Source organism: Mesocricetus auratus, unplaced genomic scaffold, assembly GCF_017639785.1.
Source record: "Mesocricetus auratus isolate SY011 unplaced genomic scaffold, BCM_Maur_2.0 Super-Scaffold_100004, whole genome shotgun sequence".
NCBI classification, from domain to species: Eukaryota; Metazoa; Chordata; class Mammalia; order Rodentia; family Cricetidae; genus Mesocricetus; species Mesocricetus auratus.
The window spans coordinates 92,957,937-92,975,372 of record NW_024429189.1 but is presented as its reverse complement, the minus strand read 5'-3'; the positions used below and the strand labels follow the sequence as shown (position 1 = coordinate 92,975,372).

General features: G+C 39.6%; 1 protein-coding gene and 1 long non-coding RNA gene across 2 annotated transcripts in view; one reads left to right on the top strand and one right to left on the bottom strand.

Moving 5' to 3' along the window:
* Atp8b4 (ATPase phospholipid transporting 8B4 (putative)) overlaps window positions 1-17,436 on the top strand; it is a 177,856-nt gene that overhangs the window by 120,698 nt on the left and 39,722 nt on the right. The window contains exons 18-20 of the mRNA XM_021226305.2: window positions 2,537-2,701; window positions 3,624-3,735; window positions 14,464-14,569. Of these exons, the coding sequence (XP_021081964.2) occupies window positions 2,537-2,701; window positions 3,624-3,735; window positions 14,464-14,569 (383 nt within the window). The remainder of the gene's footprint in view (window positions 1-2,536; window positions 2,702-3,623; window positions 3,736-14,463; window positions 14,570-17,436) is intronic.
* Window positions 2,046-17,436, bottom strand: part of LOC121140503 — a 32,251-nt gene continuing 16,860 nt past the window's right edge. Inside the window, exon 2 of the long non-coding RNA XR_005877376.1 lies at window positions 2,046-2,215. This is a non-coding gene — a long non-coding RNA (uncharacterized LOC121140503). The remainder of the gene's footprint in view (window positions 2,216-17,436) is intronic.

Genomic DNA, 17,436 nt, shown 5'->3' with positions numbered 1-17,436 from the left:
TGAGGTTCTGGTTGAGCCCTGTGAACTTTGCAGGAAATAGTTCAAAATTCTCATTTTATCAGTTTTTATTCCTCCACTGAAGATTTGCGTTCCTTTGTCGGATGTTGTTTTTATTATAAAACACCCTCTCAATTCTTCTAAAAACAAACAAAATGTAAATATTCTGACTGACTTTTAAGTTTAAAGTGATGGTTTAATAGTAATTGTTACAAACATAGCTGTTTTTTCCTATTTAATAGAGCATTCTTGATTTCCTTTTAATGTTTTCCAGAGACTGACATGGTCTTTTAGTTTTCTTAATTAAAACAACATTGGAGTAATAACTATATGATTTTGTCATTACCCAAACACCAAGGCTCTAGACATTTTCCTTTCATAGTAAAGTCCTTTGCAGTTGAATTCGTTTTAGCACAAATAAATTGAACCTGCCCTTTCCTTCATTCACGTTCACCATTTTGATTTCCAAAATCGTTGATTTTGGATAGTTTAACGATAGGAAAAGGCCTTGCTCAAGTGGCCATTTCGGATTAAATGTGTGTTTCATAACTAATTAGATGACTTAAGGCATCTGTCCCCTTTTCTAGTGTCCTCTTAGAGTTGATTCACTGTTGTGAGGAACAGAGAGGGAGGCAGTGGTAATGCCCAGTGGGGTTTCGAGTTAAAGGCAAAGACGAATCTGTGTGAATTGAGAAGACAAAGGATGGTTTTAAGGCTGTAACTAGATTTTCAGATCAGAAGGGGATGTGGTGATGTTCTTGGGAGATAGGGCTTGCAAATGTGCATGAAATGTCCCAGATACTACCAACTGCCTGGGCGATGAATTCAGTTAATGTTTCCTGTGGTCTTTCTGGGCTGAAACACATCTTTGTACCACACACCAGCTTTTCTTTTTACTCATTAGGGTGCATCATGATTTAGCACATGTCTGATCACAATACTCCATCTTCACTATACAGCAAAATGATAGAGAAGTTTGCTTGGTGACCAGCATGCCCAAAGGAGCAGAGATGGCTATTAAAATGCTTTGCTGGAAGTTTGGAGGCCCATAAAATGACCACTGGAGGCAGAAGTGACAAGTGAGGTTTTCAACATTGCCCCCAAACTCAATCTACTTATGTTTCTAGCTAATGTGGCTGTGTGAGACACATAGCAGTCACCAACCTCTGACACTCCACCCCTGTTAGAAGGAAAAATTATCAGAAGAATCATATGCGATTGTGAGTTTATTTGGCTTATATGTCTGGGTCCATCATTGGGTATGACAAGGCAGGAATTCAAGGCAAGAACTTCAACCAGAAACCATGGAGGAACACTGCTTGCTGAATCATTCTTTGACTGGCTCACTCACTCCTCACTCACTCACTCACTCACTCACTCACTCACTCACTCACTCACTCACTCACAGGCTCATGCTTACTAGTTTTGTTTTTTTTACACAGCCCAGATCTACCTGTCTGGATGGTCTTGCCTGTAGTGGACTGGGCATCCTTGCATCAGTTAATCAAGACAACCCCCCCCAGACAAATCCAAAGGACGATCTGATCTGGGCAATTCCTCAGCTACGTCCTTCCTTTTAGATGACTCTAAGCTGTGTCAGGTGGACAATTAACACAAACTTAGGAAAAGTATAAGTATGACTTCCCAATATTTGATTACTCATTAAAATTAACTGTGAAAAAATTCTAACAAATAATGAATGTTTGAGCTGGTCTGACTTGATGATGATGTCTTCAAGATTTCAAAGAAGTTTTTTTTTAATTAAACATGAAAGTTAAATGTAGTAAAGAAGAAAAACATTTTACAGAAGAGTCTCGAATGAAAGACCCAAGACAGCCCTCAAGGACCCAAGACAGCCCTCAAAGTTTACATGTGTAGTATCTTTCATTTCTTTCTCTTCCTTTTCCTCCAAAGGCAATTATCATAGCCATATGGAGTATAGCAGACTTCTCTTACTCAACTATTTAGCATCTACTTATTCATCAGTTACTGCTTTTAGTTTCTATTATGGAAATTTTCAAGTAGATACAAAAGTAGCACTCATTGAATTTTCATCAAGGATGCTTTATTGGGACTGGGGTGGGGAAAGCTGGTTAGACAGCCGGCTACAGTCCATTAAGGGCTTCCTCTCTTTCTTTGTCTGGAGATCTGTGGCTCCTCCAAGGGCTTCTCCTCATCACTGGGAGTTAGGGCTGTGAGGTATGGACAGGAATGCTTCCTATAGGCAAAGAAGGTTGGACACTGATGCAGTTGTTTCCAACAGATCTTCCACACCCTTCCTTTCTTCCCAATTAGAACACAGGCATTTTCAGGAGCTTTTAGGGGAAAACTAGTGCCCCTGCTGGTCAAACCTCATGGACATAAACATAAAGCACAACCATTCTCTCCTATGCCTAAGGAGTTAAGGATTTAGAGTCAGAATGACCATGCCGTGCTCTTGGGACAAAATGGATGTGAGTGAACCCCTCTCCATGTTGTGTGGACTTTTGCTGTATTTATTGTTGTCTACCTATTCCTAAGATTACATTTTCTCTTACAGGAATTTGCAGGTGAAGGCCTTCGAACCTTGGCAATTGCTTATAGAGAGCTTGATGACAAGTACTTTAAAGTGTGGCAGGAGATGCTTGAAGATGCAAATGCTGCCACCACTGAGAGGGATGAACGGATATCTGGGCTGTATGAAGAAATTGAAAGAGATTTGATGGTATACATTTGGAAGTGTGATACCGTATGCTTAAGCCATTGGCTAACTCATCTTTAATAGTAGATGGTTCTCTTTCAACATGGTATCTAGATTTGTTTGCTGGCTTTGAGCTTAATATGTATGGACCCAGTGAATCTAGAGGACTGGCTTTGTCAGATAATAACTTATGCAATGGAAATCCTCCCAAACTAAAGGAGAGTAGACACCTTATTTATCAACCCTGGTTTATCTTTGATACATCATATTCATTTCCTCTCTCTGCTTTGCGATTTACATCTTTAGTGTACAGACAATTGATGTGGAGAGCAGAGCTGTAACCCTGAATTTCTTTGGGCCAGGAGACTCTGATGACTACCCAGACTGTGGTCTGTTTTAGAAGTCACTCTTCTGAGAGACCCTGGTGACCAAGGAGGTTGGTAGCTGGGAGTCGTAGGAAGCAGGTCCCATCATTGGGGTGAAAACTGAAAACTCTTTACTTTTTATTAGATCACCTGCTGACTTCTTAATTCATCAAGTGACACCACTTTTTGTCTCCTCAGTTTCTTGAATATGAGGTGAGGGCTTCTTCTTTGGGGCTCTCCTTTGCTGCTCAAAGTGGAGAAGCAGCTAGGGACTTCTTAAATCATCACAGGTGGAATAACCTCTGTCCATTTATGCCAGCATGCTCTCTCAACATCCCGTCTCCCTCATGTAAATTCTACCTTCCTGGGCCTCTGTTATTAAGTAGGCCACACTTGTATACTTCCTTTTGGGTTTCTACCTGATGAATCGATTTATATACACAATAGGGTGCTTACTTATACCAACATTTTATAAGTTGTCTTCATTTTCTGTTCCTTTCCTTAACCTTTGGCTGAAAGCTATGGATGTTACATGTGTTCTTTCCATGTACTAATATGTTATTCTTTACTCTCCAATGAAGCTGCTAGGTGCTACTGCTATAGAAGATAAGTTACAAGAAGGTGTTATTGAAACAGTTACGAGTCTATCACTAGCCAATATTAAGATCTGGATTCTAACAGGAGACAAACAAGGTAATTTGGAAATGGATGACAATGACGCTTGAAGAGGGGGAACTAATTCTTTGAAAAAAATTGTTAATCGGTAGCTTTAAGTACTTCAACATTTTGTTAGTTCTCTGCATAGGAAAAAGTTGAAATGCAATAAGAAAGGTTTTTTAAAAAATATGAACTTATTATTTAAAATTAACAAAAATACCTTCCACAGTATATTCTCTGATCAGCAGAGTTTTTGTACAGTTGCCTCCCTTACAGAGGAACTGTCTTTACAGGGTTTTCCTATGAGTATTGTTCTGTCCGTAGGAAACCTTACTTTGTCCTTTAGTTTCCTAATGCCAGGGAGGTGTGGAACATCTTCTAGAAGAACTCAGGGTGTTGAGTAATCTCCTGAGAGGCTAAGGACAACAGATGTGTCTCAGCTGTTTCTGGCCATGTTACTGTATCTTACCATCTACTGCAGCTGTACCAATGAACCTGGCTGAATTCCAGGACTTTCTGTGAAACTTGAACCACTTTTAGGAATGATCTGACACTGAGTGAGTGTTGTTCTCTTTTTACATTTTTTTACTTTTTGGTTTTACATTTCAAAGTGTGTCCACCACAGCTGTTCTATCCACTACTTTATCACTGCTTCTCCTTAGATACAGGTGAGTCTCCCATGGATACCAGCCAGCCATGGTATATCTAGTTGCAGTGACACTGGGCACCTCCTCTTCTATTAAGTCTGGATGAGGCAATCAGTAGGAGGAAAGGACCTCCAAAACAGGCAACATAGTCAGGGACAGCTCCTGCTCTCACTGTTAGAGTCTCACACAAAGACCAAGTTACACATCTGTGACACATATGCAGAGGGCCTACCTAGATCAGTCCCATGAAGGCTCCCTTGTTATTGGTTCCGTGTCTGTAAACCCCTATGAACCTAAGTTAGTTGGTTCTGTGGGTTTTGTTGTGGTGCCTTTGAGCATACCGGGTTCTGCAATCCTTCCCCTGCTCTTCCACAGGATTCTCTGAGCTCTGCCTAATGTTTTGCTGTGAGTCTCTGCATCTGTTTCCATCAGTTTCTGGGTGAAGACTCTTTGATGACAATTGGGATAGGTACCAGTCTATGAATACAGCAGAATATGATTAGGAACTTTTCATTGACTTTTTTTGCTATTCATGTTTGGTCCTATCCTAGGACTCTGGGGTATCCTGCATCTGGGTCCTGTCCCTCAGGGGGTGAGCTCTGTCTCATGGTATGGGTCTCCAGCTGTGTCAGTCATTATTTAGTCACTCCTGACGTTTTTGCATCACCTTTCCTCAGCACATTATGTATGCAGGACAAATTGTAGGTCGAAGGGTTTGTGATTAGGTTGGTGTCCCAATCCCTCTTCTGGGAGTCTTGCCTAGTTAGAGGAGATGCCTGGTTAAAGTTCCAGATCTGCTACTGCTAGGAGTCTTAGCTAGGGTCACCCTCATAGATTCTTGGGAGTTTCCATTACAGTAGGTTTCTAGCTCATCCCAGAGATGCCCCCAGATTCCAGATGTCTCTCCCGGTACTCTCTCCCTCCATCCTCCCCCAATCTAATCCCTCCTGTTCCTATCCCTCTACCCCCTCACATGTCCCCCCCCTTCCACTGGCAATATTCATTCTATTTCCCCATTCATAGTAATATTCATGTGTCCCCTGGCCCCTTGAAACCTCATTGTTACTAAGTTTCTCTGGGTCTGTTGGTTGTAGTATGGTCCTCTTTTGCTTTATGGCTTGTATCCATTTATGAATGAGTACATACCATGTTTGCTTTCTGGATCTGGGTTACCTCACTCAGGATGATCTTTTCTAGTTCCATCCATTTGCCTACAATTTTCCTGATGTCATTTGTTTTTAACAGATGAGTAATACTTCATTGTGTAAATTACCACATTTTCTTTTTCCATTCTTCAGCTGAGGGTCATCTAGGTTGTTCGCAGGTTCTGACTATCACAAATAATGCTTCTATGAACATAGTTGAGCAAGTGTCCTTGTGGTATGGTGGAGGGTCCTTTGGATATATGGAGTGGTATAGCTGTGTCTTGAGGTAAATGGATTTGCAATTTCCTAAGAAACCACCATATTGATTTTCAAAGAGTCTGTACAATTTTGCCTTCCTACCAGGTGTGGAGGAGTGTTCCCCTTGCTTTACATCCTCTCCAGCATGAGCTGTCACTTGTGTTTTTGATCTTAATAATTTTGACAGGTGTAAGATGGTATCTCTGTGTCATTTTGATTAGGATTTTCCTGATGGCTAAGGATGTCGAACATTTCTTTAAGTGATACTCGGCCATTAGAGATTCCTCTGTTGAGAATTCTCCATTTAGATCTGTACTCCATTTTTAGTTGGCTTATTTGGTTTGTCAGTGTCTATTTTCTTGAGTTCTTTATATATTTTGTATATTAGCCCTCTTCAAATGTGGGGTTTGTGAAGATCTTTTCTCATTCTGTGGGCTTCTGTCTTATCCTTTTAACAGTGTCCTTTGCCTTACAGACGCTTGTCAGTTTCATGAGGTTCTATTTGTTAATTATTGAATTTGGTGTCTGTGCAACTGGTGTTCTGTTCAGGAAGTTGTATCCTGTGCCATTATGTTCAAGGCTATTGCCCACTTTCCCTTCTGTCAGGTTCAGTGTATCTGGTTTTATATTGAGGTCTTTGATCCACTTGGACTTGAGTTTTGTGCAGGATGATAGATACAGATCTATTTCCATTCTTCTACATGCTAACATCCAGTTATTCCAGCACCATTTGTTGAAGATGCTTTATTTTTTCCATTGTATAATTTTGGATTCTTTTTCAAAAATCAAGTGTCCATAGGTTTGCGGATTTATGTCTGGGTCTTCAGTTCAATTCCATTGATCCACATGTCTGTTTTTATGCCAATATCATTTGATTTCTATTACTTTGTAGTAGAACTTGAAATTAGGGATAGTGGTACCACAGAAGTTCTTTTACTGTACAGGATTGTTTTAGCAATCTTGGTGTTTTGTTTTCCCATATGAAGTTGAGTATTGTTCTTTCAAGATTTGTAAGGAATTATGATGAAATTTTGATGGGAATTGTATTGAATCTATAGATTGCTTTCAGTAAGATAGCCATTTTTTTTACTCTGTTAATCCTGCTTATCTATGAGCATGGCAGATCTTCTGATATCTTCTTCAATTGTTTTCTTTAAAGACTTGAATTTCTTGTCATACAGGTCTTTCATTTGCTTGGTTAGAGTTACCGCAAGGTATTTTATATTATTTGTGGCTATTGTCAAGGGTGTTGGTTCCTGGTTTTTTTCTCAACCAATTTATCATTTGTATATAGGAGGACTAATGATTTTCTTTGAGTTAATTTTGTGTCTATACATTTCACTTAAGGTATTTATCAGCTGTAGGAATTCCCTGGTAGAGTTTTTGGGACTGCTTATATATATCATATTATCTGTCAATAGTGATATTTTGACTTCTTTATTTCTAATTTGTATCCCATTTATCTCCTTCTGTTGTCATATTGCTCTAGCTAAAACTTCAAGTATGAAGTACTATATTGAATAAATATGGAGAGAGTGGACAGCCCTGATTTTAGTTGAATTGCTTTAAGTTTCTATTTAATTTGATAGTAGCTATTGGCTCCTCTATATTGCCTTTATTACCTTTAGGTATGTCCCTTTTGTTTCTGATCACTCCAAGACTTTTAACCTGAAATGGTGTTGGATTTTGTCAAAGGCTTTTTCAGCATCTAGTAAGATATTCATTTGGGTTTTTTCTTTCAGTTTGTTTATATTGTAGATTACATTGACAGATTTTCATATGTTGAAACAGTTCTGCATCTCTGGGATGAAGCCTACTTAATCATGGTGGATGATCTTGGTGTGTTCTTGGATTTGGTTTGCAAGTATTTTATTGAGTAATTTTGCATCTATGTTCATGAAGGAAATTGGTCTGATATCTTCTTTCTTTATTGAGTCTTTATGTGGTTTGGGTATCAGGGTGATTGTTTATATTTTCTTTTGTTTTTTTTTCGAGACAGGGTTTCTCTGTGGCTTTGGAGGCTGTCCTGGAACTCACTTGGTAGTCCAGGCTAGTCTCCAACTCACAGAGATCCGCCTGCCTCTGCCTCCCGAGTGCTGGGATTAAAGGCGTGCGCCACCAACGCCCGGCGTGATTGTTTATATTTTGTGGAATGATTTGAGGGGTATTAGGTTTTCTTTAAAGTTCTGGTAGAATTCTGCCCTAAAACCATTCAGCCTTGGGCTTTTTTTAGTTGGGAGACTTTTTTTTTAAGAAAAAAATTATTACTTTTTTTTAAGAAAAGAGCTTGTTTCACATGTCAATCCCAGCTCCTTCTCCCTCCCCTCCTTCTGCACCCCCCCAGCCTCCCACCCCATTCCCACCTCCTTTCACACAGGGGATATCCAGAATCTGTCACCTCACTCAGGGCAGGGTCCAGGCCCTCCCCCAAAAGTCCAGGCTGAGAGAGCATCCGAGTCCAGACTGAGAGAGCATCCCTCCCTGAGCCATGGACACACGAAGTCCATCTGTATGCCAGGGACAAACACTGATCCACTGTCCAGGGCCCCACAGGTTGCCCAGGCCTCCCCACCGACTCTCACACTCCAGGGGTCCAGATCAGTCCCATGCTGGCCTCCCAGTTCTCCGATCGGGGTCCAAGAGCTCCCCCCCTTGTTCAGGTTAGCTGTCCCTGCTGGCTTTGCCAGCCCATTCTTTGCCCGTTTGCTCACCACTCCACTCTCTCTGTCACTGGTTTTCAGGGGTTCAGTTCAGTGTTTAGCTGTGGGTGTTTGCCTCTGCTTCCATCAGTCACTGGATGAAGGTTCTAGGATGGCATATAAAGTTCATTATCAGGAATGTGCATTTAGGGTAATCTCTCCACTATTGCTTAGCTTGCTAGTTGGTGCCATCCTAGTAGATCACTAGAGGTCTCACTGGTGCTAGATCTCTCTTCCAACCTATGACTCCCTCTATTATGGTATTTCTCATCCTGTTCTCCCCCTATTCTACCCCCAACTCAACCTTCCTGTTCCTCCATGACCTACTCTCTCCTCCTCTTCTCCCCCTCTCTTCTTCCCAGCTCCCACTCCCCCTACCCCCCGCCGTGTTCCCAATATGTTCAGGAGATCTTGCCTCATTCCCCTTCTCTGGGGTACCATGCATATCTCTCTTAGGTTCTTTCCTGTTTCCCAGACTCTTTGTCAGTGGAATTGCAGATGGGCACTCCCCTGATCCATGTCTAAAATCCATATATGAGTGAGTACATACCATGTTTCTCTTTTTGTGACTGGGTTACATCACTCAGGATGGTTTCTTCTAGTGCCATCCATTTGCCTGCAAATTTCAAGATTCCGTTGTTTTTTTTTCCCACTGAATAGTAAGTACTCCATTGTGTAAATGTACCACATTTTCTCTATCCACTCTTCAGCTGAGGGGCATCTAAGTTGCTTCCAGGTTCTGGCTATTAGAAATAGTGCTGCTATGAATATAGTGGAACAGATGTCCTTGTATGAAATTTGCATCTTTTGGATATATGCCTAAGAGTGAATTGCTGGGTCTTGTGGTAGATTGATTCTCATTTTCCTGAGAAATGTCCATACTGATTTCCAAAGTGGGTGTACGAGTTGGCACTCCCACCAGCAGTGGAGGAGTGTTCCGCTCTCTCCACTTCCTCTCCAGCATAAATTGTCATTGGCATTTTTGATTTTAGCCATTCTTACAGCAGTAAGATGGTATCTCAGAGTTGTTTTGACTTGCATTTCTCTGATGGCTAGGGATGTTGAGCATTTTCTCAAGCGTCTCTCAACCATTTTAGACTCCACTGTTGAGAATTCTCTATTTAGTTCTGAACCCCACTTTTTAAATTTTTTTTATTTTATTTATTTTATTTTATTTTTTATTTTTTTTATGAACCCCTCTTTTTAATTGAATCCTTTGGTGTTTTGGAGACTTGTTTATTGAGTTCTTTGTAAATTTTGGAGATCAGCCCTCTGTCAGGGCTGATATGGGGTTAGTGAATGTCTTTTTCTGTGGACTGCCTTTTTGTCTCGTTGACTGTGTCCTTTGCCTTACAGACGCTTCTTACTTTCAGGAGGTCTCATTTGTTAATTGTCAATCTTAGTGTCTGTGCTACTGGAGTTATGTCCAGGAAGCGTCTCCTGTGCCAATTCGTTGAAGAGTATCTCCCACTTTCTCTTCTAAGAATTTCAGTGTGGTTGGATTTATGTTGAGGTCTTTGATCCATTTGAACTTAAGTTTTGTGCAAGGTGATAGACATGGATCTATCTGCAGTCTTCTGCATGCCAATATCCAGTTATGCCAGCATCATTTGTTGAAGATGCTTTCTTTTTTCCATTGTATAGTTTTAGCTTCTTTGTCAAAAATCAAGTGTTCATAGTTGTGTGGGTTAAAATCAGGGTTTTCGATTTGATTCCATTAGTCTACCTATCTATTTTTGTGCCAGTATCAAGCTGTTTTCAAGACTATAACTCTGTAATAGAGCTTGAAGCCAGGGATGGTGATGCCTCCTGAAGTTCCTTTATTGCATAGGGTTGTTTTGGCTATCCTGGGTCTTTTGTTTTTCCATATAAAGTTGAGAATTGTTCTTTCAAGGTCTGTGAAGAATTGTGCTGGTATTTTGATAGGGATTGCATTGAATCTGTAGATTGCTTTTGGCAAGATTGCCATTTTTATTATGTTGATCCTACCAATCCAAGAGCATGGGAGATCTTTCTGTTTTCTGGTATCCTCTTTGATTTCTTTCTTTAGAGATTCAAAGTTCTTGATATACAGGTCTTTCACTTCTTTGGTTAACATTATCCCCAGATATTTCATGCTGTTTATGGCTATTGTAAAGGGTGATGTTTCTCTGATTTCTTTCTCAGCCACCTTATCATCTGTATATAATAGGGCTACTAATTTTTTTAGTTAACCTTGTATCCTGCCACTTTGCTGAAGGTGTTTATCAACTGTAGGATTTTCCTGGTAGAGTTTTTTAGGTCACTTATGTAAACTATCATGTCATCTGCAAATAGTGAAAGTTTGACTTCTTCTCTTCCAATTTGTATCCCCTTGATCTCCTTTAATTGTCTTATTGCTCCAGCTAGAACTTCAAGTACAATATTGAAGAGATATGGAGAGAGTGAACAGCCTTGTCTTGTTCCTGATTTTAGAGGAATTGCGTTGAGTTTCTCTCCATTTAGTTTGATGTTAGCTGTTGGTTTACTGTATATTGCTTTTATTATATTCAGGTATGTTCCTGTTATCCCTGATCTCTCTAGGACCTTTATCATTAAGGGGTTTTGGATTTTGTCGAAGGCTGTTTAGATTATCTGTTCTTAATTTAGTTTTGGCAAGTAGTATCTATCCAGGAAATTGTTGGGAGACTTTTAATGACTTCTATTTCCTTGGAGTTTATAGGTCTATTTAAATTACTTACCTGTTCTTGATTTAATTTTGGCAAGTGGTATCTATTGAGAAAATTGTTCATTTCTTTTAAATTTTCCAGTTTTGTGGAGTACAGGTTTTTGAAGTATGGCCTAATGATTCTTTGGATTTCCTTAGTGTCTGTTGCTACATCTCCCTTTTCATTTCTAATTTTGCTAAATTGCATGTTCTCTCTTTACCTCTTAATTTGGATATGAGTTTATCTATCTTGTTGATTTTCTTGAAGAACCAACTCTTTGTTTCATTGATTGTTTGTATTGTTCTCTTTGTTTCTGTTTTATTGATTTCAACACTGAGTTTGATTATTTCCTGTCATCTACTACTCTTGGGTGTGTCTGCTTCTTTTTTGTTCTATAGCTTTCAGATGTGCTGTTAAGTCTCTAGTATGAGAATTCTCTAATTTCCTCATGCAGACACTTAGTGCTATGAATTTTCCTCTTAGCACTTCTTTCATCGTGTCCCATAAGTTTCGGTGCTGTGCATTCATTTTCATTGAATTCTAGGAAATTCTTTCTTCCTTCCTTCCTTCCTTCCTTTCCTTCTTTCTTCCTTCCTTCCTTTCCTTCTTCCTTCCTTTCCTTCTTTCTTTCTTTCTTTCTTTCTTTCTTTCTTTCTTTCTTTCTTTCTTTCTTTTTCTTCCTTGACACAGTAAATAGATTCCGCAGAATCCCTATTGAGAAGTCCAGTGTAATTCTAATAGGTCTGCCTTTATATGTTACTTGGCCTTTTCCCCTTGCAGCTTTTAATATTATTTATTTGTTTTGTATATTTAGTGTTTTGATTATCATGTGGTAAGGAGACTTTCTTATCTGATACAATCTATTTGGTGCTCTGTAAGCTTCTTGTACCTTTAAAGGCATGTCCTTCTTTAGGTTAGGGAAATTTTCTTCTATGATTTTGTTAAATATATTTTTTTGTGCTGAGTTTCTTCTCCTTCTTCTATTCCTATTATTCTTAGGTTTGTTCTTTTCATGGCTTACCAGATTTACCAGATGTTTTGTGTTAGGTTTTTTAGATTTAACATTTTCTTTGACCAATGAGTCAGTTTCTTCTGTTGTATCTTCAATGCCTGAGATTCTCTCTTCCATCACTTGTGTTCTGTTTGTGATGCTTACATCTGTAGTTCCTGTTCCCTTACCCAGATATTCCATTTCCTAAATTCCCTTGGTTTTTTTTCTTTATCACTTCTATTTTGATTTCCATGTCATGAATAGTTTTCTTCACCTGTTGGTTTTTTCTTGGAATCTCTAAGGGATCTGATGATTTCCTCTCATTTTTTGTTGTCTTTTCCTCAGTTTCTTTAAGGGAGTTTTTCATTTCCTCCTTAAGGACCTCCATCATCTTCATAAAATTGTTTTTACAGTAATTTTCTTAGTCTTTGATCTTACTATTGTAGGTTAGCTGAACTCTGGTCGTGCCATATTGCATTGGTTATTGTTGCTTGTAGTTTTACACTGGCATTTAGTCATCTGGGTTCGGGATGATGAGTTCTAGTCCTAAGTTTCTGGGTTTGTCTTTGTTGGTTGGATGTTTTGTTGCTTGGTTTCTGTTTCTTTTTTGGTTTTCAAATCTTTGTGACCTGGATTTTTGGTGGCTGGTGTGATCAATCTATGGTCTAGTTGGGGAGTCTCTGTCTTAGTTGGGTGTTAGCCTTTTGGTGGTTTACTTGGCTGTTGGGACAACAAGGGAACTCTGTTCTTTTGATTTGTGTGACCTGCACATGAGCAGCTGGCATCTAAGCAAACTGGCATGGCTTGTGCCTGTTCTGGCTGGTACGGTTTGCTCATGAGTAGCAGAAGTCTTCTGGGGCTGGGGCCTGGGCCCAGAAGTTGTGACATGGGTCACTGGAGGGGTCCCAGGGGAATAGAATCCAGGGAGTGAGTTTTCTGACAGGTGGGTCACTCAGCAGTTCTTACTGTTGGGGTTGAGGTTGGGGCAGGGCCCAGCAGAGGGGCTGGCAAGGAGCTGGAATAGCTTGGGCATGGGGAAGGGTCCCCGGGAAGGGGCAGAATTGAGTGTTATTTTCTTAAGAAAGAAAAATAGTTTAATAAGATTTTAATCTGTTGCTAACAATGAAAGCGTAAAATTTTATGCTTGATCATTAGGAAACAGAAAATAATTCAGTAAACTAGCATGTGCCTATTTTAAAGGCTATATTCATTTTGTTTGGTACTCCATTGAGCATTTGGGGCTTTTAGATAAGATAAATTATTTCTTTATGTAACTGCACATGCATGCCTATATTCTATTACCTACCTGTCTGACTGTCTGTTTGCTATTGATTTAACCTAGGGTCTCATACATGATAGGCAACACTGTTCCACTCAGATGCAAAGCCCATCCTTTCTTTTTAGAGACAGGATATCCCTAAATTGCTCAGGCTGGCCTTGGACTTGTGACCCTCCCCGCCTTTTCCAGAATTACAGGCCTGTGCCACCAGGCCTACCACTCTGTTTTTCTAGTTAAATTATTGATTACAAAAGTAAGCAGTAGAATTCTGAAGCCTGAGGTACTCACTGGATCCTTATTCTATGAGACTTAGTGCAGCTGATGTGTCTCTATGGGTCAGCTATTCAATTATGACAAGCACCTATGAGTTTATCATTATTTATTTGATTTCTTTGCTTTATACAAAAGATATACTGAGATTTCATTATTTGCTTTTTTTGTTTTAGGTCAAGACTAACGATTTTGTAGAACTAGCTAGTGTTCCATGATTCTTTACTTTTAGAATCAAATGATTATAAAATTAGAACAGCGATTGCTGTCTACTCCTCCAGGTCTCTGGCACAGTCCTGGGTGGCTTGTGTAATGACTATTGAATTCCAGTTTTTTTCATTTAGTTGGAGAAGTATAAGAAGTATAAAAATTTTCGTTCATTTGCCTTCCATTATAAACCTATTGTATTAGTATTGGATATTAGCCAATTTAGTATTTTGGCAATTGAACAAAGTTATTTGTAGTTTCTGGTAAAAGGTTTTATGTGTTTTCTTCATTGTACCTCAGGATCTTAGGATATCTAAATGAGCATTGATTTGAGAATGCAAAGGTGGTTTTGAGAACAAACAGAAATGCCATGGATTTATATATGTTCCTGATCCTCCAAGGGCTTAGTGAGGGGTGACTGGTTCTGGGTCTCAGGTCTTAGGCCTCTCTCCCAGTCTGCTGTGTTGTATACAGTGTTGTGTGTTTGCTAACCTCAATGGGTCTGATAGACTCTGAGGAACACAGCCACAGCTTCAAAACTTTCTGGAAAATGTAACACAGGTGATCTTTCTTTGTACCAGAAACCGCCATCAATATTGGTTATGCCTGCAATGTGCTGACTGACTCCATGGATGCTGTGTTTGTGATAACGGGGAACACAGCTGGGGAAGTGCGAGAAGAGCTCAGGTATGTGTTGAAGGAGAGGGAGAGAGAGAATGCAAGTGTGGGGAGGAGAGGGACTACCAGGCATTGGGAAGGCAGGAGTATGTGTGATGCAGTCCCCAGTGATTCCTCTCACGTAGGTGTTCCTGCAGCTTCCTTAAGTCTCATTCATGTTAGTCACAAAAGCTAGGATAAAGGTGACATTGGCAACAAATCAGTCATTGTCTTTGGGACTCCAATATTTCTTATGTGTTTTAAGAAAGAATCTCAAGTCACGTATGTTGTTCTTTGAAATTGTTTGTTGGCAAAATCTGGAAGATTTAAGTGATGACGAATAACAATGCCACTGGAGGTTCATTTCAAAAACACTGTTTCCCTGGCTTCCTTCCCTCTTTGCAGCAGGTCTCTGGGGCATGGAGTATTGGAATTAGTATTTAGGAGGCACCTGCCGTTTGTGATAAGATAGCTTTGGAAAGCACAGTAGGAGATGCCGTATGGTCAGAAGAGTGAGCACTCATTTGGGACTGCTGAGCGCTCCGTATAAGAAGTGAACGTGTTGCCCTACAGCTGCCACCCAGAGCTAGGACGTTCAAGAGTGCTGCCTGGCACTGGACATAGGAGCACATAGTTATTAATTTTGGAGAACTAATACTTCTTAGCATTATCTGTTCACTATATTTATTTTCTGTCACTTCACTTGAAAAAAACCATTAAAAACCTACATAATGGAATACAAAATAGTAAAAATGATTTAGCTTTTATTGGCTTTGGAAGATGTGTAAACATATCTAAGTGGAATATGAGCTTATAAAATATGCATAGAGTGATATATATTGAAAACACGCGTACACACACACACACACACACACACACACACACACTGCTACTACTACTACGCATCTGACTACCTATCAAGCCCTGGAAAATATATACTATAGTTCTTTCTAAGTAATAGAATCAGGCAGTGAGCTTATTTTCTTCTTTTTGGTTATGTTATCAAAAGTAGTAGTATTTGTGCAAAGTTTTCCAATTGATAAAAAACTAAAAACATGTTTATTTTTTAATTTGAAAAAATTTTCAAAGGAAAATATTTACAGGTAGGTGTAGCATCTCACGCCCCATGAGGCGGTGTTGCTTAGCTAAGTATTTGCTTTCTGTGGAAACTGAGGGGAAAGAGTTTCTAAGGAGACTATTGTGTGGAGATCTCCACTACATTTCTAAAGTTGGTGATTTATATTATCTAAGCCCATAGCTTTGGGTATGAAATATTAAAATCATAACTTTGTGCCATTCCATGTTATGTTTTTAAATTTAGTGAAGTTCATGCAAAAAAAATTATGTCAAAAGAGCAGGACCTGAGGGATAGTAGTCACTGGAGGGAAATTAATTAAATGCCTGTGGTTAAACCTGTTAAATGTGTTTAGATTTTGTCAACACGGATGTATAATTTTCAAGCTACACAGCATGCATACAGCTTGTTTAGTGCCATCAGTGCTGTTTTTGGACACTTGGAATTCCCATTGATTTTGCTTGCATTGATATTTTCTTGTTAGTAGTGTGCCTGTAGATCTACAGTTAAGCCCCGCCAGTGTTTCTGAGGTTATCTCATGGATTGCATGTTAATGGTGCATGCATCTTCTGCTCTGAAGAAAACAGAGAATGCAGCGTTGTTGGGTCAGACAAGAACTCTCATTCGTGTTTTATTTCTGTAGCACTGATCACATGCTTTGTTATAGGAAACTTTCATTAAACTGTGACTCCACTGCTTCTGAGTAACCCGCTGACGCAGCAGGACCCCACACTCCCCCTTTAACCAGTAGAAATTTTAATCATTAGTCCCTTTTGCAAATCAAATGTCTCTAGGGCAGGCGGGTGAGATTTGTTGTGTGATGAAGGCTGTTTATAAGATATTAGACAGTCAGGAGTCCTTTTCTGGAGCAGAATGACTATAATGTCATTTAGACCAATCAAGAGGCATCTTGGTTTGACTTCCCAGGTTCTAGTCTCTCGGGTAAAGTGTTTAGTAAGTCAAGTTTCTTCTCATAAATTGTAAAATTCCAGAACACTACATTTTGACTTCTGGCACATTCTGGTACAGTTTTCCAGAGTTTCAAAAGTGTTGCCTGTTTTCAGTGGTTCATGTCCTTGTCTAGGCCAATTTCCAATTCTTCAAAGACCTTTGGGGGCAGCGAGAGATGCTAATCCTGAAGCTTGCACTAAAACTTCATTCTTTCTCCCTTCCTCCACTGTTGGTAGGGGTAGGGTCATGCTGTTTCTAATTGCCCTCTGTCATTGTATCATATTCCATAATAGAGACAGCCTATGGCTGACTGCAGGAGTAAAGTCATTTACTGTTGTAACCAAAAGCTAGGAATCTGAAGTCCTGGGCTTGCCATGGACTAATCAAGTGTCCAAAAGTGAGATAACTAATCTGTCAGAGGCAGACCCAAGTTCTCAGGAAATAATCAAGCACAAAACACTGGCCTTTGTACCAAAGTCCAAATTCTTTTCCTTTAAACACAATGTCATAATTTAAACCTATTTCCTAACAGATCCTTTTAATTCTTGGATCTAGAGTGCCAGAAAAGGAATGACAAAAGGCCTGTTTCTTCCTCCTTTCTTCTTTGTAGGTTAAATGCATGCCTGAGTACAGGCCCCACCCTGCTGCACTGTGCCTCAGATGGTATGGGCTGTGAACACTATAGTCAACTCAACTCCTAATGTATCTCTGCATTCCAACATTGTGTTAAACTGTCCCTCATTACATAGCCTAGGAGGTACAGGCATCCTTTTGTTTTAGTGTCTGTTTGTATCCTGAGGTTAAACAGTATGTGTAATGCTTACACAATGTACAGTTTATCTTCGTTGAAAGGTATTATGCGCAGCTTCCC